The following is a 21,606-nucleotide window of genomic DNA, read 5'->3' as shown; positions in this document are numbered from 1 at the left end:
CACTTAGCTTATCCTGAAAGATCTGGGAGCAGGTAGGCAGGAACCAAACAGAGCACATCTGAATACATTGATAGCCGGCAAGGGAATGACAGAAAGGCCAGGTAAAATAGGAAACACCCAGCCTCTGATGGACAGGTGGAAACCAAAGGCCGCAACCCACCAAAGTCACCCAGTACCAGCAGTAACCACCAGAGGGAGCCCACAAACAGAATCCACAACAGCTATGGTCAGGAGGATAATTCCTGTGTGGCCGCCTCTGATGTTCATGCGGCCGATTTGGTTCGTGCCTTCCACGCTGCTCATCCTGGTCGCCCTGGTGGTCTTGGTGAGGGTTCGGTGACCCCTCCTTAAAGGGGGGGTACTGTTGTGAACTATACTTCTTGGCTCCCTCTTGTGGTCACTAGTGATTTGGCACTTGGATTGTCTTTTACCAGGTTGGTACTCACCTGCTTCGTTAGGCCTGGGGTGTTGCTATTTAAACTTCCTGGATTCTCAGTCCAGTGCCTGGCATCGTTGTAATCAGTTCATTTCTGTTTGCTCCTGTCTTCAGGTCCTGGTTCTTTGCAAGATAAGCTAAGTACTGCTTTCTTATTTTTGATCATTTGCATTGTTTATATTTTTGTCCAGCTTGTTTTGCAGGGTTTTTGCTGACCATATAAGTCATCTTACTATATTCTGCTATTAGTCAGTGGGCCTCTCTTTGCTAAAATCTAGTTCATTCTTACGTTTGTCTTTTCTTCTTACCTCACCGTTATTATTTGTTGGGGGCTTGTATTACTTTGGGGTCTTTTCTCTGGAGGCAAGAGAGGTCTTATTTTCCCTTATAGGGTTAGTTAGTTCTCCGGCTGGCGCGAGACGTCTAGGATCAACGTAGGCACGTTCCCCGGCTACTGTTAGTGTTTGTGCTAGGATCAGGTATATGGTCAGCCTAGTTACCACGTCCCTATGAGCTGGTATTTACGTTTGCAGACTTTGCTGTAATCTCTGAGATCCTTTGCCATTGGGATCATAACAGGTAACTTTACTGACCGCAATCCCTACTCCTAACACCAACACTAGAAATAGCCGTGGAGCGTACCTAACTCTGCCTAGACGCCTCTGCACAGCCTAAGAACTAGCTACCCCTAAAGATGGAAACGGAAAGCTATCTCGCCTCAGAGAAACCCCCAAAGGAAGATAGCCCCCCACAAATATTGACGGTGAGAGGAGAGGGAAATGACAAACTCAGAAATGAAACTAGATTTTTTAGCAAAGGAGGCCAATACTATCTAAATAGACAGAGATAGGATAGGTTGCTGTGCGGTCAGTATAAAAACTAAAAGTCCACGCTGAGTTTACAAAAATAACCACCACACCGACTCACGGTGTGGAGGGGCAAATCTGCGACCCCAGAGCTTCCAACTAGCCGGAATATTTCATAATGACAAGCTGGACAAAGAGACATAAATTGAACTGAACAGAAGGTCATAAGCAGGGAAACACCCAAAAAGTAGCAGACTTGTCTTAAGCTGAAAATGAACTGGCCAACAGAGAACTTCCAGGAAAGTACTGAATCCACAGGAAATACATTGACAGCTGGCATCCACTAAAGCCAAAAGCCCAGTTAAATAACAAAGCCAGGAAACCGATTAGTGAACGCAGCTGCTAAGTTCCACTTGAAACCACCAGAGGGAGCCCAAGAGCAGAACTCCCAAAAATACCATTCGCAACCACAGCTGTGACAAAGACCGTATGGTCGAAACGCGTAGCTTTCTTCACTTGTGATATGGCATTGTCCCAGGAGTGTGTCCTCTACTATTTTATATGATGGATTAAAGTTTTACATTTTATCAAAGAAGCTGGAAGATTTTTCTCTTTTACTTGGATTTGCATCACGTCGAGTCAGGACGAAGTTCCGTGCTTCTTGCATATATCGGTGAGCTGGCTTTTTTTCTTTCTTTGTACTTAATCTCATTGTGTGCCACAGAAAACCTAGTGTGTAATATGGTTTTCTTTTTTTTTTTTTAATTCTCCCAGAAAAAAAAAAAAATTGTGGGAGATTAAGATTGGCATTTCTGCTGGAGTGCTGGTCCTGTGTGTGCCATCTGTCTCAAATTATTGGGGCACAGAAAACCTAGTGTGTAACATTGGGCCTGATTTTCCTTTCAGTGTCAGGCACCTATAAAGGTATATATAAATCCAACAGAAGTTTGAGTTCACCTTATAAGTTGTTTTACAGTAACAAATACCATTACTTTGGTTACGTTTTGCAAACAATGAGGAAGTCTGGTGGAAGAGGTCGTGGCCGTGGGCGGTCATTGTCAGCTGGTAATGATGGTAGTGGTGGTGGAGCATCAGGTGGTCGTGGTAAAAGCAGTACAGCACCTAAGTCTCGAGTTGTTGAGCCAGGTTCGTTGTCTGGCTACACAAGGCCTCGAACGCTCTCTTTTCTGGGAGTAGGAAAACCACTTTTGAAGCCGGAGCAGGAGGAACAAGTATTGGCTTTCATTGCTGACTCTGCCTCTAGCTCTTTCGCCTCCTCCTCGGAAAGTGCCAAATGTCAGAGCAGTGCATCGTCAGTGGATGCTCCCGGTCAGGAACAAGTCGCTTCCTTGTGTCCTTCACCCAGAACAACAGAGAAGGATGCGTCAGTCAACACAACAGGTTACTCCATGGAGCTCTTTACACATACCGTTCCTGGGTTAGACTGTGAAACAGTTAACAGGCCATGCCCATTAGAAGTTGAATCGGACATGGAGTGCACAGATGCACAGCCACAGCCAGATTACTATGCTGTTCCTTTGACTCAGACCAGAATCCAGTTGTGGACCCCGATTGGCAGCCATTGGGGGAACAGGGTGCAGGCGGCAGTAGTTCTGAAGTGGAGGAGGAGGAGCCACAGCAGGCATCAACATCACAACAGGTTCCATCTGCCGGGCCCGTATCTGGCCAAAAACGCGTGGCAAAACCAAAACCAGTTGGAGGACAGCGTGGCCATCCGGTTAAAGAAGCTCAGTCTGCAATGCCTGAAAAGGTATCCGATAGTAGAAAGAGTGCAGTCTGGCATTTTTTTAAACAACATCCAAATGATCAGCGCAAAGTCATCTGTCAAAAATGTTCAACTACCTTAAGCAGAGGTCAGAATCTTAAAAGTCTAAATACAAGTTGCATGCATAGACATTTATCCACCATGCATTTGCAAGCCTGGACTAACTACCAAACGTCCCTAAAGGTTGCAGCACCCTCGGCCAATGAAGCTAGTCAGCAACGCTACATCCCTTCCCTCACTGTAAACCCACCATTTCCCGCACCACCTGCAGTATCAGTGCAGCTTTCGTCGCCAGGCCAAAGCAGTCAGGGAATCACCAGGTTTGCAGTAGGAAACACTGCATGTAGGGCACCGGCAAGAATACCATCTCCAACCCTCTCTCACTCACACATGTCCACCGGCACCACCGCTAGTTCCACGATCACCAGCTCTCCAGCCCAGCTCACCCTACATGAGACTCTTGTTAGGAAAAAGAAGTACTCATCCTCGCATCCACGTACACAGGGTTTGAACGCCCACATTGTGAGACTAATCTCATTAGAGATGATGCTCTACCGGTTAGTTGAAAGCGAAGCTTTCAAAGCGCTGATGGACTACGCTGTACCACGCTACGAGCTACCCAGTCGACACTTCTTTTCTAGAAAAGCCATCCCAGCCCTCCAACTGCATGTTAAAGACCGCATCGTCCATGCACTCAGGCAGTCTGTGACTACAAAGGTGCACCTGACAACAGATGCATGGACCAGTAGGCATGGCCAGGGATGTTACGTGTCCATCACGGCACACTGGGTGAATGTGGTGGATGCAGGGTCCACAGGGGACAGCAATATTGGGACAGTTCTGCCTAGCCCACGGTCAAGGAAAGAGTTGGCTGTAGGCGTTTGCCCCCCCTCCTCCTCTTCCTCGTCCTCCTGCAGAAGCGAGAGCTCGTCCACAGACCGCAGTCGCACATCCACTCCATCTGCAGCTGCCACTGTTGCACACCAGGTGTGCCATTATGGGACAGCTAGTGGCAAGCGTCAGCAGGCTATATTGGCAATGAAGTGTTTGGGCGACAACAGACACACCGTGGAAGTTCTGTCCGAGTTCTTGCAGAAAGAAACTCAGTCATGGCTGGGCACTGTACATCTTGAGGCAGGCAAGGTAGTGAGTGATAACAGAAGGAATTTCATGGCTGCCATAGCCCATTTCCCAACTGAAACACATTCCTTGCCTGGCTCACACCTTAAACCTGGTGGTGCAGTGCTTCCTGAAAAGTTATCCGGGGTTACCCGACCTGCTCCTCAAAGTGCGCAGACTTTGCTCGCATATCCGCCGTTCGCCCGTACACTCCAGCCGTATGCAGAACTATCAGCGGTCTTTGAACCTTCCTCAGCATCGCCTAATCATGCTTCAGAGACTGTGCGAACAGAAGCGTGCAGTTATGTTTCTGTGAGAGGATACACATACACGGGCAGGCAGTTGGATGGCAGACATGGAGTTGTCAGGTTGTCAGGTTTGCAGTGGTCTAAGCTACAAGACCTGTGTCAAGTCCTTCAGTGTTTTGAGGAATGCACATGGCTGGTTAGTGCAGACAATGCCATAATAAGCATGAGCATCCCCCTAATGCGTCTGCTGATGCAAAGTTTGACGCACATAAAGGAGCAGGCGTCTGCAGCCGAGGAAGAGGAAAGCCTTGATGACAGTCAGCCATTGTCTGGTCAGGGCCGTGTAGAGGACGCGGTAGCGGGCGAAGAGGAGGAGGAGGACGAGGAGGATGATGGGGATGAGTACTTTTTTAATGAGGAAGCTTCTCCTGGGCCAACAGAAATTAGTGGCGTTGCAAGGCCGGGTTCTGTTTTTTTAAGCGAGACAAGTGACGTAGATTTGCCTGTAACTGCCCCTCAAACCAGCACAACCGCAGATTTGACAACTGGAACTTTGGCCCACATGGTGGATTATGCCTTACGTATCCTCAAAAGGGACCCACGCTTTATTAAAATGATGAGTGATGACGATTACTGGTTGGCCTGCATCCTTGACCCTCGCTATAAAGGCAAATTGCAAAATATTATGCCACATGAGAACCTCGAACAAATATTAGCAACCAAACAAGCAACTCTTGTAGACCGTTTGATTCAGGCATTCCCAGCACACAGCGCCGGTGATGTTTCTCACACGAGCTGCAGGGGGCTACAGGGCAGAGGTGTTAGAGGTGCACAGATCAGAAGTGGCGTTGGACAGAGGGGTTTTCTGACCAGGTTGTGGAGTGATTTCGCAATGACCGCAGACAGGACAGGTACTGCAGCATCTATTCAAAGTGACAGGAGACAACATTTGTCCAGTATGGTTACTAACTATTTTTCATCCCTTATCGATGTTCTCCCTCAACCGTCATTCCCATTTGATTACTGGGCATCCAAATTAGACACCTGGCCTGAATTGGCAGAATATGCATTGCAGGAGCTTGCTTGCCCAGGAGCTAGTGTGCTATCAGAAAGAGTATTCAGTGCTGCTGGTTCAATATTAACCGAAAAAAGGACTCGTCTGGCTACCCAAAATGTGGATGATCTCACCTTCATTAAAATGAACCACTCCTGGATTTCAAATTATTTTGCCCCACCTTTCCCGGCTGACACCTAGCTTTCCTATAAAAAGGTCTTGCTTGTGGACTGGTCTTACTGAGTGTTCCAATCTCTTAATTTGCAGCAGCAGTTTGTCCAGCATACGACATGTTTACACCTCCCTCAATGGGAAAACTCCCCCCACGGGGACGTGGTCTCGCCACTTGGCGCAAGCACCCGTTAGAGTGCCGTTTGTCTGAAGAGGTGGGTGTGCCCGCTTTTGGTCGACGGCACTGCCACTGGGTCCCTCATAGTACAATAAAGTGTCTCTGGCGGTGGTGGCGCGCACCCAACGTCAGACACACCGTTGTAACATGAGGGGCCCTGGGACGGTACCGCCGGCCACAAGAGAGTCCCCCCCCCCAGCTCAAACTGTGCTCTACCCTGTGCAAAATTATCGCGCACAGCTCCACCAATGTTTAGTCTAAAGCATGTAGAGAGAGAAAAGAGTAGGCCTAACAAAGCGGGAGTCACCACCATATAAATAACAGGATAACAACTTTATTTCACACATATGCAAGAGACAGAACATTTAAAAACATTAAAAACAAAGGGATGTGACATATCCCTAAGTGAACCAAAGGCCTATAATACGGCCACAGCACCGCACCACCCTCAAAAGGGTATTATTTACACATGCCCAAAATAATGAATAGCCTATCCTAAAAAATAGTTTGATGGCTTGAAATAATGGCTGAAAATAACCAACTCCCCCAATGCTCACCAACACCAGATTGCAGAGGTAAGGTGCATGCCTAATGATGACATGCAATCTGGAAAAAGAAAAAAATCTCCTTTAGGGTGCACATGCCCGTGTAAGCATACTGTGGAATCTTTTGGCTGTTCTATTTTACCCTCGTGCTCCAGGTCATGGTCTTTTATTGTCTGGTGGGTATTTCATCCATGTCAGCTTACTATATGCTGTTCAAGTCTGGTTACATATAATGCTTAGGATCATGTGCATTTTTTTCTTTTTCCAGATTGCATGTCATCATTAGGCATGCACCTTACCTCTGCAATCTGGTGTTGGTGAGCATTGGGGGAGTTGGTTATTTTCAGCCATTATTTCAAGCCATCAAACTATTTTTTAGGATAGGCTATTCATTATTTTGGGCATGTGTAAATAATACCCTTTTGAGGGTGGTGCGGTGCTGTGGCCGTATTATAGGCCTTTGGTTCACTTAGGGATATGTCACATCCCTTTGTTTTTAATGTTTTTAAATGTTCTGTCTCTTGCATATGTGTGAAATAAAGTTGTTATCCTGTTATTTATATGGTGGTGACTCCCGCTTTGTTAGGCCTACTCTTTTCTCTCTCTACATGCTTTACAATGGTTCTTGGGCCTAGGTTTGAGTCCCACTGACCGTGGTGCCCCCATTTTTGCTTTTGGTCCAATGTTTAGTCTATGCGCTGACATCATTCAATGCCTGGCACTGACAATACCAATTTGTTGACATCTATGATGCTAGTTAAAGTAGTCTGGGTCAGTGTCCTATATTGACACCAGTAAATACTTACTGCCAAATTACTTTGTCAGAAACTCAGCAGATGAGCCCACCCCTGTACCTAAGTATGGCACACTTTTTTTTTGTTGTTGTTTTGCGAGACATTAACATCTATTTATTTTTTTGTGACAGTACTGTGTGAGACACTCCTTGCAATCCTCCTCCTCCGCTGACCACAATGCTGCCTGTGTATCCATATAACCGATTTAAAACTGCCTTGAGCCTATTTTTTGTTATTTTAGGCCTTCGTTAGCCTGTCTGCGGTCCTGTTGTGGATTCTGTTTTTGGGCTCCCTCTGGTGGTTACAGCTGGTACTGGGTGACTTTGGTGGGTTGCGGTCTCTGGTTTCCACCTGTCCATCAGAGGCTGGGTGTTTCCTATTTAACCTGGCTTTCCTGTCATTCCCTTGCCGGCTATCAATGTATCAGTGTGTCTCTGTTACCTTTGCTACCTGCTCCTAGGCCTTCAAGACAAGCTAAGTCTGGATTTCCCTGTTTCATGTTTGCTTTCATGTTTTTAGTCCAGCTTGCAGATATGTAATTCTCTGCTGCTGGTTGCTCTAGTGGGCTGAAATTACCACTCATGTACCATGAGTTGGCACATGAGTTCAAGTAATTTCAGGATGGTATTTTGAAGGGTTTTAAGCTGACCACGCAGTTCACCTTTTGTATCCTCTGCTATCTAGCTTAAGCGGGCCTCATTTTGCTGAAACTGTTTTCATGACTACATTTGTGCCTTCCTCTCATTTCACCGTCATTATATGTGGGGGGCTGCTATTTCTGTGGGAATATTTCTCTGGAGGCAAGATAGGTCTGTGATTCTTCTGATAGGGGTAGCTAGATCTCCGGCTGGCGCGAGACGTCTAGAGTCCCCCCAGGAACGTTCCCCGGCTGCTGTTAGTTGAGTGTTGAGGTTCAGGATCGCGGTCAGCTCAGGTTCCATCACCCTAGAGCTCATCCTGTTTTTGCCCGTGTTATGTGTTTAATTCCCTGCCATTGGGAACATGACAGTATAGCCGGCCCACAAAGTGTTAATTGTTTGGGCTGAAGCAGGAGAAAAAGAAGTGTTGAAGGGAAAAAAATTTTTTTCCCTCAGAGTTTTGCTGCCTAGCCCTTAATTGCTGTCTAGCTGCTTCTTACCTCCTCTTAACCCTTGAATGGCTCTGACCTTAGCTGTTTAACATGGATGTCCAGAGTTTGGCTTCCAGCCTGAATAATCTTGCTGCAAAAGTTCAAAACATACAGGATTTTGTTGTTCACACTCCTATGTCTGAACCTAGAATTCCTATTCCAGAGTTTTTTTCTGGAGATAGATCTACCTTCCTGAATTTCAGGAACAATTGTAAATTGTTTCTTTCTTTGAAATCTCGCTCCTCTGGAGACCCTGCTCAGCAGGTCAAGATTGTAATATCTTTCCTGCGGGGCGACCCTCAGAATTGGGCATTTGCATTGGCACCAGGGGATCCTGCATTGCTCAGTGTGGATGCGTTTTTTCTGGCACTGGGATTGCTCTATGAGGAACCTAACCTGGAGATTCAGGCTGAAAAGGCTTTATTAGCCCTCTCTCAGGGGCATGATGAAGCGGAAGTATATTGTCAAAAATTTCGGAAATGGTCGGTGCTTACTCAGTGGAATGAGTGCGCCCTGGCTGCAAACTTCAGAGATGGTCTTTCTGAGGCCATTAAGGATATTATGGTGGGGTTCCCTGCGCCTACAGGTCTGAATGAGTCTATGGCTATGGCCATTCAGATTGATCGGCGTTTACGGGAGCGCAAACCTGTGCACCAGTTGGCGGTGTCTTCTGAACAGGCACCTGAGACTATGCAATGTGATAGAATTCAGTCCAGAAGTGAACGGCAAAATTATAGGCGGAAAAATGGATTGTGTTTTTATTGTGGTGATTCAGCTCATGTTATATCAGCATGCTCTAAACGCACAAAAAAGGTTGATAAATCTTTTGCCATTAGTACTCTGCAGTCTAAGTTCATTTTGTCTGTAACTCTGATTTGTTCACTGTCATCCATTTCCGTCGATGCCTATGTGGATTCGGGCGCTGCCCTGAGTCTTATGGATTGGTCATTTGCCAAACGCTGCGGTTTTAGTCTGGAGCCTCTGGAAGTTCCTATTCCTTTGAAGGGAATTGACTCTACACCATTGGCTATGAATAAACCGCAGTACTGGACACAAGTGACCATGCGCATGACTCCCGTTCATCAGGAGGTGATTCGCTTCCTTGTACTGTATAATTTACATGATGTACTAGTGCTTGGTCTGCCATGGTTACAAACTCATAATCCAGTCCTGGATTGGAAAACAATGTCTGTGTTAAGCTGGGGATGTCAGGGGGTTCATGATGATGCACCTCTGATTTCAATCGCTTCATCTACTCCTTCTGAGGTCCCTGTGTTTTTGTCTGACTATCGGGATGTTTTTGAGGAGCCTAAGCTCAATTCGCTCCCTCCTCATAGGGATTGTGACTGTGCTATAGAATTAATTCCTGGCAGTAAGTTCCCTAAAGGTCGTTTATTTAATCTGTCAGTGCCAGAGCATACTGCTATGCGGAATTATATTAAGGAGTCCTTGGAAAAGGGACATATTCGTCCATCTTCGTCCCCTCTGGGAGCAGGTTTTTTTTTCCTGGCAAAAAAAGATGGTTCCCTGAGGCCTTGTATAGATTATCGCCTTCTGAATAAGATTACAGTCAAATATCAGTATCCATTGCCATTATTGACTGATTTGTTTGCTCGCATTAAGGGGGCTAGGTGGTTCACTAAGATAGATCTTCGCGGTGCGTATAATCTTGTGCGGATAAAGCAGGGTGATGAGTGGAAAACCGCATTTAATACGCCTGAGGGCCATTTTGAGTATTTGGTAATGCCTTTTGGACTTTCTAATGCTCCTTCAGTCTTTCAGTCCTTTATGCACAATATTTTCCGTGAATATCTGGATAAGTTTATGATTGTGTATTTGGATGATATTTTGGTGTTTTCTGATGACTGGGAGTCTCATGTTCTACAGGTCAGGAAGGTGTTTCAGGTCCTGCGGGCCAATTCTCTGTTTGTGAAGGGCTCAAAATGTCTCTTCGGAGTCCAGAAGATTTCTTTTTTGGGGTACATTTTTTCTCCTTCTACTATTGAGATGGATCCCGTCAAGGTTCAGGCGATTTGTGACTGGACACAACCTACATCTGTTAAGAGTCTTCAGAAGTTCTTGGGTTTTGCTAATTTTTATCGTCGGTTCATTACTAATTTTTCCAGTGTTGTTAAACCTTTGACTGATTTGACTAAAAAGGGTGCTGATGTTGCTAATTGGTCTCCTACAGCTGTGGAGGCCTTTCAGGAACTTAAGCGCCGGTTTTCTTCTGCTCCTGTGTTATGTCAACCAGATGTTTCACTTCCTTTTCAGGTTGAGGTTGATGCTTCCGAGATTGGAGCAGGGGCGGTTTTGTCACAGAGAAGTTCCGATGGCTCGGTGATGAAGCCATGTGCGTTCTTTTCTAGAAAATTCTCGCCCGCCGAGCGCAATTATGATGTGGGTAATCGGGAGCTTTTGGCCATGAAGTGGGCATTTGAGGAGTGGCGTCATTGGCTTGAGGGTGCTAGACATCGTGTGGTGGTCTTGACTGATCACAAAAATCTGATTTACCTTGAGTCTGCCAGGCGTCTGAATCCTAGACAGGCTCGTTGGTCGTTGTTTTTTTCTCGTTTCAATTTTGTGGTTTCATACCTGCCAGGTTCAAAGAATGTGAAGGCAGATGCTCTTTCCAGGAGTTTTGTGCCTGACTCTCCTGGAGACTCTGGGCCTCCTGGTATCCTTAGGGATGGGGTAATATTGTCCGCCGTCTCCCCAGACTTGCGACGTGCATTGCAGGAGTTTCAGGCGGATAAACCTGATCGTTGTCCACCAGAAAGACTGTTTGTTCCGGATGATTGGACCAGTAGAGTCATCTCCGAGGTCCATTTTTCTGTGTTGGCTGGTCATCCTGGAATATTTGGTACTAGAGACTTGGTGGCCAGGTCTTTTTGGTGGCCTTCCTTGTCAAGGGATGTGCGCACCTTTGTGCAGTCTTGTGAAGTGTGTGCTTGGGCTAAGCCTTGCTGTTCTCGGGCCAGTGGGTTGTTGTTATCCTTGCGTATCCCGAAGAGGCCTTGGACGCACATTTCCATGGATTTTATTTCAGATCTCCCTGTCTCACAGAAAATATCCGTTATCTGGGTTGTGTGTGACCGCTTTTCTAAGATGGTTCATTTGGTACCCTTGCCTAAGTTGCCTTCCTCCTCTGAGTTGGTCCCTTTATTTTTTCAGAACGTTGTTCGTTTGCATGGGATTCCGGAGAATATCGTTTCTGACAGGGGATCCCAGTTTGTGTCTAGATTTTGGCGGACGTTTTGTGCTAAGATGGGCATTGATTTGTCTTTCTCGTCTGCATTCCATCCTCAGACGAATGGCCAGACGGAGCGAACTAATCAGACCTTGGAGACTTATTTAAGGTGTTTTGTTTCTGCTGATCAAGATGACTGGGTTGCCTTTTTGCCACTGGCCGAATTTGCCCTTAATAATCGGGCTAGTTCTGCTACTTTGGTTTCTCCTTTCTTTTGTAATTCGGGGTTTCATCTTCGTTTTTCCTCTGGTCAGGTGGAGCCTTCGGATTGTCCTGGAGTGGATGTGGTGGTGGACAGGCTACATCAGATTTGGAATCAGGTGGTGGACAATTTGAAGTTGTCTCAGGAGAAGACTCAGCAGTTTGCTAATCGCCGTCGCCGCGTGGGTCCCCGACTTCTTGTTGGGAACTTGGTGTGGTTGTCTTCTCGTTTTGTCCCTATGAAGGTCTCTTCTCCTAAGTTCAAGCCTCGGTTCATCGGTCCTTATAAGATCTTGGAGATTCTTAACCCTGTATCTTTTCGTTTGGATCTCCCAGCATCGTTTGCTATTCATAATGTGTTCCATCGGTCGTTATTGCGGAGGTATGAGGTGCCCGTTGTTCCTTCGGTTGAGCCTCCTGCTCCGGTGCTGGTGGAGGGAGAATTGGAGTATGTTGTTGCGAAGATCTTGGATTTTCGTGTTTCCAGACGTAAACTCCAGTATTTGGTTAAGTGGAAGGGTTATGGTCAGGAGGATAATTCCTGGGTGGTCGCCTCTGATGTTCATGCGACTGATTTGGTCCGCGACTTCCATAGAGCTCATCCTGATCGCCCTGGGGGTTCTCGTGAGGGTTCGGTGACCCCTCCTCAAGGGGGGGGTACTGTTGTGGATTCTGTTTTTGGGCTCCCTCTGGTGGTTACAGCTGGTACTGGGTGACTTTGGTGGGTTGCGGTCTCTGGTTTCCACCTGTCCATCAGAGGCTGGGTGTTTCCTATTTAACCTGGCTTTCCTGTCATTCCCTTGCCGGCTATCAATGTATCAGTGTGTCTCTGTTACCTTTGCTACCTGCTCCTAGGCCTTCAAGACAAGCTAAGTCTGGATTTCCCTGTTTCATGTTTGCTTTCATGTTTTTAGTCCAGCTTGCAGATATGTAATTCTCTGCTGCTGGTTGCTCTAGTGGGCTGAAATTACCACTCATGTACCATGAGTTGGCACATGAGTTCAATTTCAGGATGGTATTTTGAAGGGTTTTAAGCTGACCGCGCAGTTCACCTTTTGTATCCTCTGCTATCTAGCTTAAGCGGGCCTCATTTTGCTGAAACTGTTTTCATGACTACGTTTGTGCCTTCCTCTCATTTCACCGTCATTATATGTGGGGGGCTGCTATTTCTGTGGGAATATTTCTCTGGAGGCAAGATAGGTCTGTGATTCTTCTGATAGGGGTAGCTAGATCTCCGGCTGGCGCGAGACGTCTAGAGTCCCCCCAGGAACGTTCCCCGGCTGCTGTTAGTTGAGTGTTGAGGTTCAGGATCGCGGTCATCTCAGGTTCCATCACCCTAGAGCTCGTCCTGTTTTTGCCCGTGTTATGTGTTTAATTCCCTGCCATTGGGAACATGACACGGTCCCTCCTTGCAATCCTCATCCACTGACCACAATGCTGCCTGTGTATCCATGTAACCGATTTAAAACTGCCTTGAGCCTATTTTTTGTTATTTTAGGCCTTCGTTAGCCTGTCTGCGGTCCCTCCTTGCAATCCTCATCCGCTGACCACAATGCTGCCTGTGCATCCATGTAACCGATTTAAAACTGCCTTGAGCCTATTTTTTGTTATTTTAGGCCTTCGTTAGCCTGTCTGCGGTCCCTCCTTGCAATCCTCATCCACTGACCACAATGCTGCCTGTGTATCCATATAACCCATTTAAAACTGCCTTGAGCCTATTTTTTGTTATTTTAGGCCTTCGTTAGCCTGTCTGCGGTCCCTCCTTGCAATCCTCATCCACTGACCACAATGCTGCCTGTGTATCCATATAACCCATTTAAAACTGCCTTGAGCCTATTTTTTGTTATTTTAGGCCTTCGTTAGCCTGTCTGCGGTCCCTCCTTGCAATCCTCATCCACTGACCACAATGCTGCCTGTGTATCCATGTAACCGATTTAAAACTGCATTGAGCCTATTTATATATTTTATGTAATATTAATAAAGCCATGATGGACTACGCTGTACCACGCTACAAGCTAACCAGTCCACACTTCTTTTGCGAGAAAAGCCATCCCAACCCTCCACCAGCATGTAAAAGACCGCATTGTCCATGCACTCTGGCAATCTGTGAGTACAAAGGTGCACCTGACAACAGACGCATGGACCTGTAGGCATGGCCACGGAAGGTTACGTGTCCATTACGGCGCAATGGGTTAATGTGGTGGATGCATGGTCCACAGGGGACAGCCTACTAAGTCTGTTTGCAGTCCCTAATTCAAATTGTCCTCCACTGTCTAAATCTGAGCTTCAACCTTCTGGCTCTCATTAAGTGCTGTTTTTTAAAAAACTTGGTGGTTACGGCCTACTAACGGTGTCTGCCGCTCCCTGGTGTTGTCCTCAAGTGAATAAATCTGAGCTTCAACCTTCTGGCTCTCATTAAGTGCTGTTTTTTAAAAAACATGGTGGTTACGGCCTACTAACGGTGTCTGCCGCTCCCTGGTGTTGTCCTCAAGTGAATAAATCTGAGCTTCAACCTTCTGACTCTCATTAAGTGCTGTTTTTTATAAAACTTGGTGGTTACGGCCTACTAATGGTGTCTGCCGCTCCCTGGTGTTGTCCTCAAGTGAATAAATCTGAGCTTCAACCTTCTGGCTCTCATTAAGTGCTGTTTTTTAAAAAACTTGGTGGTTACGGCCTACTAACGGTGTCTGACGCTCCCTGGTGTTGTCCTTAACTGTATAAAGCTGAGCTTCAGTCTTTAGGCTTTTGGCCTATAGTAGCAGATATTAAACTGCATTTGCTACTAGTGTGGATGGGCCCTTAAAACAGTGTCTGCTGCTCCTGGGTTTGCTACTCCACTGAACAAAGCAATGCCGCCTGTTTAGTCCTGTTACCAATTTTGAACTGTATTTAGCCTACTTTATTCTTTGGCCCTATATCTGTGTTTCCTCCTCATCCTGCCCATTGCCCAGCCACTGCTAGATGAGTCTGCTGGTACATTGACCTAGACCACTACATTCCCCTTGCACTCTACACAGCCAGAATCTGACCCTGCTGAAAGTAAGGTTCCCCTTCCCGCATGTTATACCACCTTACATAGGGACAAAGAGGAAGGTGCAGATGAAAGTGCAGGTTCCTTCATCAGGTGGGGGGGCATACTCGTTGGCGACGTCACTGGCACAGGGCCCCTCAGAGTATGCAAAAGTGTTGCTGCTGGTGGGAGGCGCCCCCGCCGTGCAAACACACCGCTGTACTTTGAGGGGCCCTGTGCCAGTGCCAATGCCAACGAGTGGGCCCCTCCTGCTTGCTTAGGATCACAGCACTTGCAAACTTGACATACTTACCTCTCACTGCTCCACCGCCGTGACGTAGTCCACGTTTCCTGGGCCCACTAAAACCTTGAACCAGCCCTACCCCCCACAACTTTTGCCAAATGACCCCCAATTTCCAATGCTTCAGAAACAAGAATGGATGTTTTTGGCATTAAAATGGGCACTGTAGGTGTTTTCCTGGCCTCCACTCACTGTCGACTATGCTTCCCCATTGACTTGCATTGGGTTTCGTGTTTCGGTCGATCCCCGACTTTTAGCGATAATCGGCCGACTGCACTCGACTCGACTCTGGACAAAGTCGGGTTTCGCAAAACCCGACTCGATCTTAAATAAATGAAAGTCGCTCAACCCTAGTGTTGAGCATTCCGATACTGCAAATATCGGGTATCGGACGATATTCGCTGTATCGGAATTCCGATACCGAGTTCCGATATTTTTGTGATATTGGAAATCGGAATCGGAAGTTCCCAGTGTGTGGTTCCCAGGGTCTGGAGGAGAGGAGACTCTCCTTCAGGCCCCGGGATCCATATTCATGTAAAAAATAAAGAATAAAAATAAAAATATGGATATACTCACCCCTCCGGCGGACCCTGGACCTTAGCGGTGTAACCGGCAGCCTCCGTTCCTAAGAATGCAGTGAGTGTAGGACCTGCGATGACGTCGTGGCTTGTGATTGGTCACGTGAGCGGTCACATGAGCGGTCACGCGACCAATCACAAGCCGCGATGTCATCGAAGGTCCTTCACTCTGCATTCTTAGGAACGGAGGCAGACGCTTGCAGCGGTGACAGCCAGGGGCCGTCCGAGGGTGAGTATATCCATATTTTTTATTTTTATTCTTTATTTTTTACATGAATATGGATCCCAGGGCCTGAAGGAGAGTTTCCTCTCCTTCAGACCCTGGGAACCATCCAGGATACCTTCCGATATTTGTGTCCCATTGACTTGTATTGGTATCGGGTATCGGCGAGATCCGATATTTTGCCGGTATCGGCCGATCCAATCCGATACTTTCGATACTTTCGAATATCGGAAGGTATCGCTCAACACTAGTCATCAGACTCTACACCAGAACTACGCAATATTACATAGATTAATCCCCAAACTATTACTTCATGTGCTGTATTAATTGTTCTGTTATTTAGTGTTTCCTTCCTTCCTTAGTTATGCTATTATTGTAATTCATAAGCTCTTATATGATACAATATGTAAGTCATTGTGCATTAGCTATCTTAAGGGTAATATGTTTCTTTTGTTTTTCAGACCTGGACCTGTGGAACCTGTGGAATATATGACTAGTCCACGAGTAGTGTACAAAGATAGAGAGCCACCATACTACTATGATGTGGCATCTCCAAGCACCAAACGTACCCATCCTAGATCCCAGACCCATCATGAAGACAACTATCGGTTTCCTCCATATCATCCACCAACAACCAAGGGTCCTCTACGACAAGATGTGCCACCTTCTCCACCTCAACCACACAGATTACCAGGCTACGGTACTGGAGGAAGATCAGGGCAGGATCGGACCCAGTACAGAACTCAAGATCCAAGACAGAAAAACCCTATGACTGCAGCTGTATAGACTGCAAATCAATGTATCTGAGGGGAAAACCATTACTTACCTGTCACATGTATAAATATAACCAATGTTATGCTGCTGAAAATTCAAATTAGAAAACAATTGAATGGTACGCGAGGTGTTCCCACAGCCTTCTGTACAGCAATAACTATTCCAAAAGTGCATTAAGTCTACATGTTTTTATGAATATAGATTATAACCACATGTACTGTACAGTTCTCAGCATTTCAATTTCCTGAGTATGAAGGAATTTTAGGTATTCGTTTTACATTTGGTTGTGTGGCATCAACAGGTGGTCATAGCATCCATACTGAAGTATCAATTCCGGCATGGAAAATAACTGAAAAATGACGTGACTGTCTGGTGATACATGAGAAAGCATGTTTGCATTATAAATCCTACATACCTGATTCCAAGGTGACAACAATGTAAGAAAAAACTCTTTTTTACATTTGCTTTCTAACTTTTTCTATTTTTATACGGTACTTATTTTTATGTATAACCCTTTGACTGTCTTCTTCAGAACAAACATGTCTGTATTTTGTAGGTTGTAGTGTCCACAAGTCATTGTTATTTTAGCATATTCTTCTATTTGTATGGTTTCTGTCCTTTTCTGCTTGTTATTTTACAATAGAGCCCAACAGGCCATTAGTACCTTACAATGTGTACTACCAGGCCAATAGCAGACTACCTCTGGGATGCAGCACAACTTTTCTGCGCCAAGCGGATTTGTATTTTATGATGATCACTTTATATGGATAAATAAATGTTGATTTTAAACATTAGATTTGGTCCGCCACCTTAATTCTTCCATTTATAAAGTGCAATGCTGGATTAATTCCCTTTACTGATGCATACACAGCACTTAAACATATTAGTAACTCCGCCTTGTAAATTTATAACCACATTATGTGCATGTGAGTATATATATATTGTGACAGGGTCACTGGCACTGTATGTGAGGGGCTATGTGTGTCACAAAGATTGCTTTCTTCTGTGATCTGAAACCATACGTTTCTCTCCAGCATACTAGGTGCTGAAGGGGTTAACCAGCCATTATAAGGGACTGTGTTTTTTGGTGAGTAGGTGAGAGATGGGCAGGACGCCTACTCACCATATCTCCATCTCAAGGGTGTGTCTAGGGTGTTAAATGTTCAGCCACTATTTTCTTCCCTCTGTGTTGTGTTTGAAGCAGAAAGTCTCCAGACATGGCTCCAGGAGTAGTTGAAGACATATGGTGGTCTGAACGGGCGTATCCCGCAACCATATGGACTTTGCTGTGATTTATCTATTGTTTTGTCCTTATGCCAGAAAGGCCATATTTATTTTGTTAAACCCTGCCAGGGTCTATGCTGTGTTATAACAAACCAGCAGGTGACTTAAAATAAAATTTAGACACATTTATTACTTTAAGACTAGAGAATTGGGTTGATTATGCTAATTACATTTTGATCAGAATTTGATTAGAGTGTGATCATAGTGTGACTCGATTTTCACGGATAACTAGAAGGAGAAAAACATTTTCCATGAAAAGCAGACTATACTTGGAAATCATACGAATGCAGTCTCATTGTTTCCATGGACTCACTGACTTGCATCCAAATATCGGATCAAGCTGAGGCATACAGTGATTTTTTTCCTTGGACTGGCCATGTGCATGAGCCCTAATACAGGGATTGCTGTCTAAAGTGAAGTCATTCCATTATAATAAATGCCTAAATGCAATTATTTCCAAAATTTTTACTGTAAGGGTATTGAGTTTTTTGAGAGGTCGAATAAAAAAATGCCTGAAAAATGTTTCCTATTCATTTTATTGTAAAACCATGCTACTGTTCATATGTTCATTCTTTTGAACACATTTTTTCAATTTTAAAAAACACATGGTGGGATCAAAAGGAAATCTATGTGTCTCCTTTGAAGTGGTCCTTGATAGAAAAACTATTCCAAACCACTTTAGGAAACATTTTAGGAAAAGGAAAACGCTTTCAAAAGCTTCAGAAAGGAGTGTTTCCTAAAGTGGTTTCCATTATAAAACTCATTGCTTTTGAATGCTTCAAAAAAGGTTCATGTATACATACTAGAGTTGGGTGAATTGACTCATGGTACTCCAATCTATTGGCCAGCTCAGTAGACTCTGAACGCCGGACCAGAGGCTTGCAAATCTCTTACCTTATTGGATCTATAATGCTGCTTTTGATTAGCCAGGCTGGCTCAAGTTCATAAATGTGGAATGATGCATCAACCCTGCTAATCAAACGCCATGCTAGGGATCCCAGAAGGTAAGAAATTCTCATAGCTACCAATCAGCGGTCACAGAGAACTGACCTGGCTGATGGACCAGAGTCCCACGAATTGATCCACCCAACTGAAGTGTAATAAATCTGCAGGCACGGAGGATGTCACCATGGATTTGAGGCAGACCAAGAGTTAAAGGTTTGTTTACAGGTATAAACACTCCACGCAGGGAGGACAGATGGGGGAATAAATGCAACAAGTAAAGGGTTAACTGGCATTTCAGGAAATAAACAAAGGCAGAAATAAACTTATCAGTCCATAGAAGGCTTGATTGAAGGGTCTAATTCTCCAACGTTGGCAGCGGCACATGCAGTCTCTCAGGTCCCAGTCCACAACGAAAACATGGTTCCTCAGACAGGCAACAGGACGGTGTGGAGTGAGACGAGGTCCTGCTCTCACTGGCCTTAGTCACAAAGCTCCGTCCAGCACGAGTCACCGCAGAAACAATACTCTGCTCCTCAGTCAGTCCTATTACTCCTCTCAGGGGCTCAGATCTACTACTCAGTTCACCGGGCCTGTCTGCTCCAGCGTCTATCTCTAACCTGTCAGGGGAGTCTCCTCCAGTCACGGAGGCTGGCGGGTCAGCGTCAGTTTGGAGAGTGCACAGCATCAAGCCTCTCTGCAAGAGTCCTCAGTCGGAGGCCCTCACACTCAGTGACTGCGGCACAGCTGGCAGCTCATTCTCCTGTGCTCTGCACTTTCCCACCCAGGCTCCTGTCAGCTTCCCACATGCAGCGCCTTTTAACCGGTACCCACCCCCTGCTATCACATGGGAAGGTTGGTCCAGGTCAGGTAAGCATTCCCCCCGGGAACACTGATATCTGCCCTGGTGGTTCTGGACACAGAGCAGAAGAGGCAACCCCATTTGAGTCCATCCTTCTCTTCATCCCCTTACAGAACTACATACCCTAAGTGCAAATTTGGTGCAGGATATTCCCCAGCTGTCCAATTTATCAAACGAGGGTTTGCATAAATCACATGCTTGCCCACAAAACAACCCCAATCAGAGCAATGACGTTGACATTTTGGTTGTAGAAGTTTGTGCAGCTAATCTGCCTTGTGTGAATACACTAAAGGCCTATTGGAAAAGCATGAAAAAACACTAGTAAAGCATTGTGAGTTTTGAAAAAAAGAACAAAATAGCCAATGTGTTGAAAAACTGGCACAAAAAAGACACTGATTGTAGTTTGTTTCATATTTTTCTACTGACTGCGGGTCAACAAGTGGCCACAAAAGCAAAATAACAAAATGATGCAAAAGCCATGTGTGAAACCAGAAATAAGCAATCATTGAAAACCATTTTTTGAAACCCTGCTTTTGTAGATTCACTTCAGTCACACTACAAACATATCCATAGAATTCTACAAAGAGGCAAGTAGCCCAAATTTCTCAGTCTCCCATACACAATAGATAAAAAAAAATCACTTGAACCCACTGATCATATGAAGTGTGGGGACATCCTGACACAGTCTTGACAGACAATGTCCAAGGTGAGAAGTTGAGGGGAGTTTTTAGGGGCGATAAGCCACTTCCAGAAGTGTTTGGCAGGAACTTTCTGCTAACTCCATTGCAATGCAAAGCCAAGCTAAGTGCTCATGTGTATGGTCGAGTCAAGCGACTGGCCAACAGTTATCTCGTGTGTGGCCAGCTTAGGTCCTTTCTGTGCTGATATCGGTTCTCACATTAGAAAGACTTCTGAAGAATCCTGGTTGGGAAACACTGTCCTAAAGTAACATTATAGGAATCACTCTTTTTACACATGGATCAATTCCCATTATAATGTCTAACTTGCCCAGGTCATACTCAGAATACAGGCTGCCATAACCAGTATTCATTTGATTCGTATAAAGCCTGCAGAACAGAGCTGTTAACTTGAATTCATAAGTAGAGCTAAATTCTTTCAGAAGAGTTAATCAAGTCATGAAACTGCTCATTTTCTTGTTCTCAGTCTCTGCAATAAGTGCCTGAATAAGAACTACCGTAGTTAATGTCATAAAAAAAATTTAAAAGAAGGAAACAAATAACTATGAAAACAAAATGGGAACACGCTGAAAGGTACAAGTATAGTTCATGTTCAAAGCAAATCCAGCCTGCAGAATGTATTGATCCCATACTAAGTGCACAATCAATACTTTCTGTCACTGCATGCTTTTTACTGTGAAAAATGTATCACAGCAACAGAACATTGCTTGCAAACCCCTGGCTATGCTTTTTATTTTTTTTATTTTTCAGTTGAAACTTCCCCTGCTGTTCTTTTAGTAGCAGACATGGGATGTTAAACAGTATAGCCATTAATAAGAAGGAAAAAAAAGAGATGCCCCTGGGTGGGTTTTTCTTCTCTCAGTGGATGGTCAGCTTTATGGTCTGGTGAAGGGCCAGCCAAAAACAAGGAATGTCAACTGGAAGAATTTGACTGCGAGTCAGACACAAGGCAGGTCTGCCAAGAAAAACAGCATGAGCCATGTCAATTTATATTACAATAATAAGACCAACTTTTTCTCTGCTGCTCTCTACAATCCAGTTTTATTTAGGTACATAAAAAACTCAGTATTAACATGGATTACTCATCAGGGGCCTATACCTTGGAACTCTTAGCAGCAATTAACTATATCACTCCACACCTTTAGACACACATTACCATTCTTCATGCTAGACTTTTGGTGTATAAATTAGGGAAAGGGGGTGTTATAAAAAAAAGT

At 45.2% G+C, this 21,606-nt stretch overlaps 1 protein-coding gene across 5 annotated transcripts in view; it reads left to right on the top strand.

Annotated features, from left to right (window-relative positions):
* Positions 1-17,501, top strand: part of PARD3B (par-3 family cell polarity regulator beta) — a 2,038,921-nt gene extending 2,021,420 nt beyond the window's left edge. For 2 of the 5 annotated variants that reach the window (XM_077271960.1, XM_077271958.1), the window contains exon 23: positions 16,291-17,500. In XM_077271960.1, the coding sequence (XP_077128075.1) occupies positions 16,291-16,615 (325 nt within the window). In that variant the 3' untranslated portion in view covers positions 16,616-17,500. Of the gene's footprint in view, positions 1-16,290 lie in introns of all 5 variants that reach the window. The other 3 variants (XM_077271961.1, XM_077271959.1, XM_077271962.1) reach the window with 2 other exon arrangements.
* Positions 17,502-21,606: the final 4,105 nt, after the last annotated feature.

This window comes from Ranitomeya variabilis, chromosome 7, assembly GCF_051348905.1.
Source record: "Ranitomeya variabilis isolate aRanVar5 chromosome 7, aRanVar5.hap1, whole genome shotgun sequence".
In the NCBI taxonomy this organism is placed as follows: domain Eukaryota; kingdom Metazoa; phylum Chordata; class Amphibia; order Anura; family Dendrobatidae; genus Ranitomeya; species Ranitomeya variabilis.
The sequence above is the reverse complement of the archived record's forward strand: the minus strand, read 5'-3'. Positions and strand labels throughout refer to the sequence as shown.